The sequence below is a fragment of the Pelophylax lessonae genome, assembly GCF_965119305.1.
Source record: "Pelophylax lessonae genome assembly, chromosome: 1".
Lineage (NCBI taxonomy): Eukaryota > Metazoa > Chordata > Amphibia > Anura > Ranidae > Pelophylax > Pelophylax lessonae.
Window position 1 is genome coordinate 512,432,067 of NC_138768.1, and position 12,701 is coordinate 512,444,767.

At 47.4% G+C, this 12,701-nt stretch overlaps 1 protein-coding gene across 1 annotated transcript in view; it reads right to left on the reverse strand.

Annotated features, from left to right (window-relative positions):
• Window positions 1-9,099, reverse strand: part of UPF1 (UPF1 RNA helicase and ATPase) — a 117,846-nt gene extending 108,747 nt beyond the window's left edge. The window contains exon 1 of the mRNA XM_082263597.1: window positions 8,646-9,099. Within this exon, the coding sequence (XP_082119723.1) occupies window positions 8,646-8,816 (171 nt within the window). The 5' untranslated portion in view covers window positions 8,817-9,099. The remainder of the gene's footprint in view (window positions 1-8,645) is intronic.
• Between the last annotated feature and the right edge of the window lie 3,602 nt (window positions 9,100-12,701).

A 12,701-nucleotide genomic window follows, 5' to 3' on the forward strand; every position in this document is an offset into this window, starting at 1 on the left:
CAAAATTAAAGAAAAGAAAAAATAAAAAAAAAAGTTTTGCCCTTTGCCACACAGCCTCCTCTTCAGGGTTCCTCTTTAAAGGGTAAACTTCACTTTCATGAAAATTAACTGAATTTTCAAAATGCAGCACAGATTTCTGCAATATGGCAATCTGGAGGCATTCTGTACAGTATTATGTGGTTGACTGTAGAGATCAACCGATTATCGGTGGGGTCGATAATCGGAGGCCAATATTCACTTTTTAAGTATCGGTATCAGCCACAAACTTGCCGATATTTCTTCAAGTGGCTGTATGTATCCGAGTGATGCCTGCAGCTAGAGACATCACCCCGGTACCTTTGTTTAGAGCAGACGGCCGGCTTTCTTGTAATGACAATCGATGCGTCTGAGCAGCCGCATGATTGTCATTACAAAAGCGGGAGGGGACACCAATGTTGAGGGTTCCCATAGCACTCACTGACACCAATGATGGGGGTTCCCATAGCACTCACTGACACCAATGATGGGGGTTCCCATAGCACTCACTGACACCAATGATGGGGGTTCCCATAGCACTCACTGACACCAATGATGGGGGTTCCCATAGCACTCACTGACACCAATGATGGGGGTTCCCATAGCACTCACTGACACCAATGATGGGGGTTCCCATAGCACTCACTGACACCAATGATGGGGGTTCCCATAGCACTCACTGACACCAATGATGGGGGTTCCCATAGCACTCACTGACACCAATGATGGGGGTTCCCATAGCACTCACTGACACCAATGATGGGGGTTCCCATAGCACTCACTGACACCAATGATGAGGGTTCCCATAGCACTCACTGACACCAATGATGGGGGTTCCCATAGCACTCACTGACACCAATGATGAGGGTTCCCATAGCACTCACTGACACCAATGATGGGGGTTCCCATAGCACTCACTGACACCAATGATGGGGGTTCCCATAGCACTCACTGACACCAATGATGGGGGTTCCCATAGCACTCACTGACACCAATGATGGGGGTTCCCATAGCACTCACTGACACCAATGATGGGGGTTCCCATAGCACTCACTGACACCAATGATGGGGGTTCCCATAGCACTCACTGACACCAATGATGGGGGTTCCCATAGCACTCACTGACACCAATGATGGGGGTTCCCATAGCACTCACTGACACCAATGATGGGGGTTCCCATAGCACTCACTGACACCAATGATGGGGGTTCCCATAGCACTCACTGACACCAATGATGGGGGTTCCCATAGCACTCACTGATACCAATGATGAGGGTTCCCATAGCACTCACTGACACCAATGTTGGGGGTTCCCATAGCACTCACTGACACCAATGATGGGGGTTCCCATAGCACTCACTGACACCAATGATGGGGGTTCCCATAGCACTCACTGACACCAATGATGGGGGTTCCCATAGCACTCACTGACACCAATGATGGGGGTTCCCATAGCACTCACTGACACCAATGTTGAGGGTTCCCATAGCACTCACTGACACCAATGTTGAGGGTTCCCATAGCACTCACTGACACCAATGATGGGGGTTCCCATAGCACTCACTGACACCAATGATGGGGGTTCCCATAGCACTCACTGACACCAATGATGGGGGTTCCCATAGCACTCACTGACACCAATGATGGGGGTTCCCATAGCACTCACTGACACCAATGATGGGGGTTCCCATAGCACTCACTGACACCAATGATGGGGGTTCCCATAGCACTCACTGACACCAATGTTGAGGGTTCCTATAACACCAATGTTAGGGGCTATTACACCCACAAACGCTGGGAGTTAATGTACTCCCAACTTCTTTCAGGCACATTGCAATATGCTGCAAAAAAAATGTAGCAAGAAATTTGATTGCCTAATTTGATGCAATGCACTAAAATGTGCTGCCATAGTGTGGACCTCTAGAAGTGTTGGGGGCTGCACTTGAGGCACTCTGATTTTCAAGTTGATAGTAGATGGATTAAGGCGTAGAAAAAGTAGAACTATAGGGGCAAAACTTTTTTTTCATTTTAGAGTAGGGTTATAACCAGAGTCAGATTTTTTATTTTTTTTGTCACCTGTGTCCCATTGAGATTTTATGTCACTTCCTCTCATACTGCAAAACGGGAAGTGAGAGGAAATCCCCAGGTCACCAGAGCTAGTGTTCCCATTAGAAGATGTCCCCTCTATTACTTTTCTGGGAACCTCCCAAAATTTGAGATTTTCTTTTACTTTCACTTTAAATGATAAACAGGACAATCAGCAATAAAAACTGTCAAGCATTCTAATCCCTCTGCACTCTATCCAACACAAAAAAAAAAAGTTTTAGTTTTATTTTATGGTGTGGCTATTAATGCTGGGATATCTTTCTGACAATCATTGAAACTTAAAAGCAGAAATTAACCTTTCTATCCATTACTGCCAAGGAAGTTGGCATCTTAGCCTCTGATCTGTGGATGCCATGGATCTGCACGCGTGATTATCAATGACGCCAGGCATTTGATGGCTTGACAGTATGAGATCTAACATAAGCACACTAGTAAACGTGACAGTTATTCAAAGCAAGCCATGAACGTAAACAGTTGAAACAGTTGTTTAAAGTGGAGTTCCACCCAAAAGTGGAACTTCCGCTTTAGGTATTCTAACCCCCTGACATGCCACATTTGGCATGTCATTTTGGGGGGGGGGGGGGGGGGGCGGGTACCTAGTTTTGACAGGTACCCACTCGGAGCGTCGCGGCGCCCTGAGCGGAAGTTCTCCTCTCCCCCTCCCTCCCTGCAATCTTCTGGGACATGTCAGAGGTCCCAGAAGATTGCCGGCCAATCAAGACGAGCAGCGTGACTCGCGCATGCGCAGTGGGTACCCGGCTGTGAAGCCGCAAACTGTCACAGCCGGGTGCCCACAGCAGTGATGCCGGCGCCGAGGGAGAGGATCGAGGCTTCGGGCGGCCGCATCGCTGGACCGTTGGACAGGCGAGTGAAATGGCTGGAACTCCGCTTTAAGTTCCACTGTAAAAGTAGAACGAAACTCCAGAGTATACCTGCCTCAACATTCCAGGGGTGTGGCGCTTTGATCCCCCATTGACAACTGTCACAATTTCCCCTGGTGCTAGATTTTCGGTCTCTTTATTGGCCAGTGTTGGATGATGTCATCCAGTCAGTCAGATTGTGCCAGGAATGCATGGGGAGCTGCGTACGCGCAGCTCAGTGTACATTTAACAGAAAACTGCAAGCAGGTAGGCAAGAGTATAAACTGTACAACAAATAGATGGGTATGTTGGCGCTCCCAAAAACGATGACGATGGGCACTTGCGAGTCACTTGTCTTGAGTAATCAAAATAGCAAGTTTATTTAAAATCAATAAAAATCACTTGAAAAGCTTTAAAATAATAAACGAGGGAATCCACTATGAAAACAGCAAATGTCCAGCAATGAGGCAATACCTTGAAGGAGGACCCAGCAATAGGATGAAGACGCCTGTCCAGGTGAAGAGCCTTGAGGATGGAAAGACTCAGGGGCAGGAAGTTGGCTCTTCACCTGGACAGGCGTCTTCATCCTATTGCTGGGTCCTCCTTCAAGGTATTGCCTCATTGCTGGACATTTGCTGTTTTCATAGTGGATTCCCTCGTTTATTATTTTAAAGCTTTTCAAGTGATTTTTATTGATTTTAAATAAACTTGCTATTTTGATTACTCAAGACAAGTGACTCACAAGTGCCCATCGTCATCGTTTTTGGGAGCGCCAACATACCCATCTATTTGTTGTACAGTTTGTTTCTCAGTCAGGATCTGGGCTTTGGGTAGGCTGCAACCCTGACATGACTTTTGGCCGTTTGGCTTTTTGGTTACAACTCGTCCACCCCACTTTATTTGGGGACCCCTGAACATCTGTCCTACAGCGCCAGGATTTGTTCGTATGTATAGGCAAGAGTATAATACTGCAGAAGAGACATAACATGTCTCCTTTGCAATGAAGAGCTTCCTGCTTACAGTTTTCTTCAAGTTAGGTTTAGTTTCACTTTCAGCGGTGGCTTGGATGAGCTACAAAACATCTTCAGCAAAAAAAAAAGTCTAGGTGAACATGAATAGCTATTATATGCTACATCACTACCAATTTTACAAGGTAATAACTGGGTTTGCAAAGTCACTTGATGCTCACAAAGTTGATTTTTACGTCTGAGCTAGTTTATGGGTCTGTAATTCAGCTTTAAAGCAACCCTGTCACCAAAAGTCTGAATAAAAGTTAGAGTAGGACTAAAGGCTCTTTTTTTTTCCAATTTTGGATAGAGTAAAAGGAGGGTTAACACACTTGTCAGTTTTTTGCCATCTGTGCATTATTCCAGAGACTTCCATTCACTTTGTCTCATAGCCAAAACAAGAAAGTGTGAGGAAATCCCTGATCCCAAACAGCCAATGCCTGGTTGTCCCCGTTTGATATTTTTGTTTTGCTCTCCAAAAAAGTGTCAGGTGTTCCACTCTATAGAAAACATAAAAGTTTTGCCTTTACCTAATTGTAAGGATCATATTATTACTAACATCTCCTGGTGCCAAAGGCAGCCTTGTTGCAAAGGAATTGCAAATTGCCATGGTACTTGAGCACTACAAGCAGACAGCAGCAAAGACTGTCTGTACTTGTAGTACTCCCATTCACAGAACTCTGAATGATGCCGCTAGGTGCAGGGAGATAATCTCCCACATGCTGGCACAATGAGGGATCGGGAGTGTGGGGGCCAGTGCTACAATAATGCAATATGGCTGTAACAGGTTACAAAAGGTAAACTTATCCTTTAAGGCCGGTGCAAATTGTAGCAACAGTTCCTTCTGCAGCTCGGTGCGGCCCTTGGCACCGTTCACTATAATGACAGGTCGCTGACCAATGCAACTATCCTCATCTTTCTACACAGCCAGTAATTACCTGCGGTGATCGCTGCTGGATGTACTTTGTGTGCATCCAACAGCAAACATCACAGGTAATGGATGGCTGTACGGATAGCTGCGGTGGACGCCAACCTGTTATAGTCAACAGGGTCAGGAGATGCACAAAGTTGCTGAGAGCTGGAGGAGGAAACTGATTCCAGACATTACTATTCGCACGGGCTCTGACTGCCAGCATGAATGTAACCTTAAAGCGAAGTTCCACCCTGGGAAAGCTTTTTTTAATAAAAATACACCCGGGACAGTCAGGGTGGAACTCCGCTTTAAACTAGGTATTTTAGATTTTAGAGGCATAAAAAAAAATGCACCAAAGCTGCGTTTGAGGAGCTCACAAGCATAAACGTATTCCAATGGCCAGAATACATTAATATTTTGCCCAGTAGCATGCATGTACCCTCAACACCAAACATGCGTACATTTGCAACATTAGAGTCATTTTGGAAGAAAAAAATGCAACAAATTAGCCCATAAAACTCTCATGCCCATGTGCAGAAGGCCCTAAAAGTAGAACTATAGGCAAAACTTTTCATTTTAGATAGAGTAAAGGATGATTATACCCCCTATCAAATTTGTTTCCGCCATCTGTGTCCCACTGCAGAGATTTACCTTCACTTCCTGTCCCATTGCCAAAACAGGAAGTGAGGCGATCCCTGCAATTTTAGGGACTCTTCTCCCTCCCCCCTCCCCAGGTCATTGGAAATAGTGTCCCCTTTGGAAGATTTCCCCTTTTTTGGGGCTAACCTAAAATCTGGGTTCTCTTTTACTTTCATTTTCAATGATAATGGTAAATATGACAAACAGAGGGTAAATCTCCTGAACGGAGGCACAGACATCAATAAAAACTGACAGCCGTTCCAACTATTCCCTCCTATCATTTTCAGCCAAGGAAGCTGAAATCTTGGCCTCTATCTGCAACTGTCAGGGTACTGCACATGTGATCAGTTATGGCACCAGCAATTTCTATGGATTGACAGTTTAGTTGAGGGCGCAGGCAAAAGGACCGTTACCATTTCAGGCATGCCAGGAATATAACTTTTTGAAACTTAAATCGATGGGTTTACTAAGGGCTCGTTCACATCATATGTGCATGAAACCCGATGGGGAAAACAGCACATACTTACATCAGTTTTCATACACGTTTCAGTAAGTTTTTATGTACACCATCAGTGTGACATCAGTTTTCATGCAGGTCAGTTATGTGCCCTGTTCACACCACAGTGTTGACATCACATCAGTTTTTTTCATGCAGAAAACTGCAAACATGTTCCTGCACAGAAAACAATTAGCATGTTGTGGTGTGAACAGGGCACATAGAGAAACATTGTCATCTTCGAGCCCTTGCAAAACACATACAGATAAGACTCGGTTCACATTAGCGCGACTTGTCAGCCTGACAAGTCGCGGTCCATTGACTACTACAGGACCCGTTCTAATAGGAGCAACACAAGTCGCTCCGACTTAGAAAAAGGGTCCTGTACTATTTCGGGGCGACCTTGGATCGACTTGCATAGACTTCCATTATGTGAAGTCCCTGCAAGTCGCTCCGAAGTCGTGGTGCGCGGGACTGACAAGTCGCCTCACGAAGTAGTAAGGAGTCATGTCGCCCCAGTGTGAACCGACTCTAAAACTGACAACTTTGCACATGGTGTGAATGTGGCCTTTCACACCATGCAGAGAAGTCAGTTTGAATTAAACAATAATTTTCTATGTGTCCTGTTCATACCACAACACGCTGATTTTTATTCTGCGCAGGAATCTGCTACATGTACACACGAACATGAAATCAACATTGCTTTGTACAGGGCGCGTAACTGACCTGCATGAAACCTTGTCAACATGCATGAAAACTTGCTGGAACGCGCGTGAAAACTGATGTGAATCTAGTGTTCACTGACGTCTCTGCAAGTGAAACCTGTGTGGTCTTCCTATCAGTTTTTGTGCATGTATGGTGTAAACGGGCCCTGATGGACCGATCAGTTTCCCAGGCGGACCTTATTGGACCATACATTACTCTCTAGACTAGGGATAGACCCATATCGGTTTTTCGTTGCCGATACCGATATTTTGGCCATTGCATTTCGGTATCGGCCAATATTTTCGTACATTTAAAAAAAAATTCTCTTTTCTTTTTTTACTTGACAGGTACTCTTGTGGAGGGATCTGGGGGTCTAAAAGACCCCAAACCCCTCCTCTGCACTTAAAAGCATTCAAAACACCAAGTTTGACTGTTTTGAATGCGGTCATTTTTGTGAAACTGGCGCCGAGTACCCGGAAGTGATGTCATGACATCGCTTCTGGGTTTTTGCATGGAGACCCGATCAGAGCCGAAAACGGCTTTGATTGGGTCTTCGGCGGCCATGCAGGCTGGTTGTCCAGGTCTCCCGGTGGGACGGGAGACCCCAGCGAGCTGCGGAAGGTGGCTGGTGGGACGTCCCCTACCTCTCCTTGTAATGACAGCTGAGTGGCTTCTCAGCTACATCAGTTGTCATTACAAGACAGCCGACCGTCGGCTATGGATGCCGTTGTAACGTTAGAAAACCATACCCCGTGAGAAATCCATACCCACGTCACTTCCTGTCAGGAACAGCTGAGCAGCGTAGCAGTGCGCGTGCTCACAGCCCCGGATATGTCATTGAACAGCCGAGGGCCTGACAAGTGCGCATGCACGGAGGGTATGGTTTTATGATGGTAGTGTGTGTAACGTTACACTTGCAGCGGTTACATTAAAACAGCTGGGCTGCAACGTGAGTCATCTCCACTCCTATCCCTGATCTCGGCTAGTAAATGTAAAAGCGGCGGAAGGTGTATGAAATCTAAATGACGGAGATCTCGGCTCCGTGATCCGCTTTATATTTACTAGCCGAGATCAGGGAAGGGACAGGGGAAGGAGCGGAGATGACTCATATTGCAGCCAAGATGTTTTAATGTAACCGCCGCAAGTGTAACGTTACACACACTACCGTGATAAATCCATACCCTCCGAGCATGCGCACTTGTCAGGCCCTCAGCTGTTCAATGAGTTAGGTGCTGACGTAGGTGCACCGGAAGTGACGAGGGTATGCATTTCTCACGGGTACGGTTTTTTCACGGAACACCAGTACCGGAGCGATTCCTCTAGCTACAGGCATCACTCCGGTACAAGCACCTTGGTGGCCGATTCCGATATATTGGGGAAAGTGCATATCGGCTTTGCCGATAATGGGTCGATCTCTACTCTAGACCCACCGACATCTAATCCTGTACACTAAAAACGAACAGGTCTCCGTCTGGCGGATCAGATGTCAGATGGAAAAGGATAGGCGGCCAGTTTCCATCTGACCACCCCATAGAGAACAGCAGGCTGTGTAGAGCGGACAAGGAACAGTGATCAGCCTGCTCAGTGGACAGATTGCCCCGGTGAGCAGGCAGAGTTCGCCCTGTGTAGAAGTGGCCAAAAGGTTACAAAATACAATATCCGTAGATAAAATAAATACATTTAAAGTGAGTGCTGAACGAGCTGTCCCTAGGATACCGAGAAAGCATAATAACCCCAGCTATAGATATCCTGCAGTGAGTAAACAAGCAGACGAGGCACATGGCAATGACAGGCCGCCCGTGCCCCTCCAGCCTGAGCATTGCTGCTGTCAGAGGCGCGCAGGTGACACGCCAGGCCTTCCCTCCCTCCCCAAAGCCGAATACCGGAAGCGCGCTCGGGCCTACCTGTCCGTCCAGCTGGCTCTGAGTCTGCCCTTGGGTCTGAGTTTGGCTGGGTAAGGTGAAGTCGGTAAACTCGAACTCGGAACCCTGAGTGTCGGCCCCCAGCAGTTCGGCCTCCTCCGTGTCAAGGAATGTGAGGGTCTGCGAGCTGGGCCCGTACGCCTCCACGCTCATGATGGACCAAAGGACAAAACGTCTGGGCCTCACAGAAATCTCTTCCGGACGGGACTTTACCACACCGGTGCTCCGCAAACTCAAAAGGCCGCCCACACTTCGCCAAACGCGGGCACAGGGAGTCAGCCGCTTCAGGTCGTGTACCCACCACCACCGCAAATGACGTCACGCGCCGCCGCGTAGGGAAATGCGCGCTTGCGCAGACCTTGACATCACCGCGTACGGCACGTTGGTTGGTCGGCTGCAGTTTACCCGTCCCACCGTTGCTAGGGGCTACAGGGGATTCCGGCAGCTTAGAGGGGGATTTTCACTCTGTCGTTTGCTGCTAACGCACGGATTTGTTGTGAAGGCGAAGTAAGTTAGGCCGCTCGGTAAAGTGAAAGTTTAGAAACTTAGAGAGAGGGGTAGAAAACCACGAGGGGGCGTTGGGTGTTGACGTCACGGACACGTCAGCAATCATGAAGCTAGGGTGACGGCTACAGGGAGGGGCTTTGGGCTGGGGAAGTTGCGTTGTAACTTCTGGCCAGTGTGTCTGGGTACAGGTAGTGCCAGGGACGGAGGAACCTATTCTGTGCATTATAATCACAAATTCAGAAACAGGTATAATCTTTGAAAGGAAGACATTACTCCTTTGGCTAATTTAGCCCTCGTTCACTTTGGAACGATTTGACAGGACAAATCGCATAAGAAGTTGAAGCCTTTTGCCGGTGTTCTGTTGAATAGTGCAGATCATCTGATAATGCTTGCGACGATCTGCACATGCACATTACGTAACATCGCTCCAGCTGATCTACCAATGAGCTGCTGTGACATCAACACTGCGCAGATCATCGGTGGCAGAGACAGAACACCAGGGCACGTCGCACTGTCCCGCCACCTCCCAGGCGCCAGGCACGACCCCAACACAGGTGTGCACCCCCTCCTCACAGGCCGGCCATTTCACACCTTTTATACACCGCTCCCTGCACTATAGAAAGTGGCGTATTTAGGTTTTGTGCTGCCCTAGGCCTGACTAAACTTGTGCACCCCCTAATTTAAATATGACCCACCCCTTCCTGTAAAGGCCACACCCCTTCCTGTTTATGACCCGCCCTGTCATCTATAAACCACAGACCACAACCACAGTCTATCAGTGCAGCCTCATCAGTGCAGCATATCAGTGCTGCCTTATCAGTGCAGCCTCATCAGTGCCCATCAGTGCAGTTTATCAGTACCCACCATTGCCACCTCATCAGTGGCCATTAGAGCAGCATATTAGTGCCCATCAGTACAGCCTATTAGCACCCATCAGTGCAGCATATGAGTGCCCATCAGTGCCTGGGGGCAGAGGAGAGTAGGCGGAGCATTTGGCTGCAGTGTCACACTTATTAGCATTGGCGGCCGTCGGGCCAGTTGTATTAAGTGTGGTCGGCGGCCTGCGGTCTGTCAAAATGTCCCGACTGGCCGGTATTATCATACTGGTAGGTAGCAGCGTGACCGCTTTATGGGGGTACCAGACTGATTTGCCTCCCGGCCCAATTCATTACATAAGACTAGCAGTATACAAAAAGGGCTGCGCAAGTTGGCGGGGACCCTTTTCATGCCGGGAGGAGGCTGTTCTTTTTTTCATGCAGCTTTTCTGCTCCCCCCCCCCCCCCTGTAAAGTGCCACCCTAGGCCTGGGCCTTGTTGGCTTAGGCCAAGATACAGCACTGACTACAGACGGCCTTTCGTGAACGTGTGCAATGATCAGCAGGGAAATCCCCAGTGACAAAAACACCCTCAGTGTGGGGCCCTGCTCCCACATTGAGCATGTGGCACAGGGCCACATTCACCCCCTCCCCTGGCTTCCCTATGCTTCTTGTCCCAAACATAGAACAGGAAGGCAGCCACAGGGCACCACAAATCCCAGCATGAGCCATTCTGGGAGGGGGGCAGGGGTGCTGGGACTTTTAGTCCTAAAACACCTGGAGAAGCAGCGGGGGAGGACGATGTAAACTCTGTGCATGTGATCTAAAGAATACAGAGAGGGGCAGCGTTCCATGCACAGGAGGTGACCATGTAGTAGTGACAGGTCCGGTAAGTGGAGGACTCTGCCTCCGTGCTTTGCTGATCATCAAATCAGCTGGCGTGATGTCAATACTTTGCGTGCACAGATTGTCTGAGGCATTACCTGACAATCAGTAAAGCGTGGAGGCAGGTCACCTCCTTTGCATGGAACGCTGCCCCTCTCTGTATTCTTTAGATCACATGCACAGAGCTTACATCGTCCTCCCCCACTGCTTCTCCAGGTGTTGTAGGACTAAAAGTCCCAGCACGAAACTACTGCGCATGCACAGATTGTCAGAGGCATGATCTGACGATCTGCAGTAATTACAGTCAGGTCCATAAATATTGGGACACAATTCTAATCCCTTTGGCTCTATACACCATCACAATGGATTTGAAATGAAACAAACAAGATGTGATTTAACTGCAGACTTTCAGCTTTAATTTGAGGGTATTTACATCCAAATCAGGTGAAAGGTGTAGGAACTACAACAGTTTGTATATGTGCCTCCCACTTTTTAAGGGACCAAAAGTAATGGGACAATTGGCTGCTCAGCTGTTCCATGGCCAGGTGTGTGTTATTCCCTCATTATCCTATTTACAAGGAGCAGATAAAAGGTCCAGAGTTCATTTCAAGTGTGCTATTTGCATTTGGGATCTGTTGCTGTCAACTCTCAATATGAGATCTAAAGAGCTGTCACTATTATTGAAGCAAGCCATCATTAGGCTGAAAAAAACAAACCCATCAAAAAGATAGCAAAAACATTAGGTTTGGCCAAATCAACAGTTTGGAACATCCTTAAAAAGAAAGAACGCACCGGTGAGCTCAGCAACACCAAAAGACCTGGAAGACCACGGAAAACAACTGTGGGGGATGACCGAAGAATTCTTTCCCTGGTGAAGAAAACACCCTTCACAACAGTTAGCCAGATCAAGAACACTCTCCAGGAGGTAGGTGTATGTGTGTCAAAGTCAACAATCAAGAGAAGACTTCACCAGAGTGAATACAGAGGGTTCACCACAAGATGTAAACCATTGGTGAGCCTCAAAAACAGGAAGGCCAGATTAGAGTTTGCCAAACAACATCTAAAAAAGCCTTCACAGTTCTGGAACAACATCCTATGGACAAATGAGACCAATATCAACTTGTACCAGAGTGATGGGAAGAGAAGAGTATGGAGAAGGAAAGGAACTGCTCATGATCCAAAGCATACCACCTCTTCAGTGAAGCATGGTGGTGGTATGGTGGTAGTGTCATGGTGTGGGCATGTATGGCTGCCAATGGAACTGGTTCTCTTGTATTTATTGATGATGTGTCTGCTGACAAAAGCAGCAGGATGAATTCTGAAGTGTTTTGGGCAATATTATCTACTCATATTCAGCCAAATGCTTCAGAACTCATTGGACGGCGCTTCACAGTGCAGATGGACAATGACCTGAAGCATACTGCGTAAGCAACCAAAGAGTTTTTTAAGGTAAAGAAGTTCAATGTTATGCAATGGCCAAGTCAATCACCTGACCTGAATCCGATTGAGCATGCATTTCACATGCTGAAGACAAAACTGAAGGGAAAATGCCCTAAGAACAAGCAGGAACTGAAGACAGTTGCAGTAGAGGCCTGGCAGAGCATCGCCAGGGATGAAACCCAGCGTCTGGTGATGTCTATGCGTTTCAGACTTCAGGCTCTAATTGACTGCAAAGGATTTGCAAGCAAGTATTAAAAAGTGAAAGTTTGATTTTTGATTTATGATTGTTAATCTGTCCCATTACTTTTGGTCCCTTTAAAAGTGGGAGACACATATACAAACTGTTGTAATTCCTACACCTTTCACCTGATTTGGATGTAAATACCCTCAAA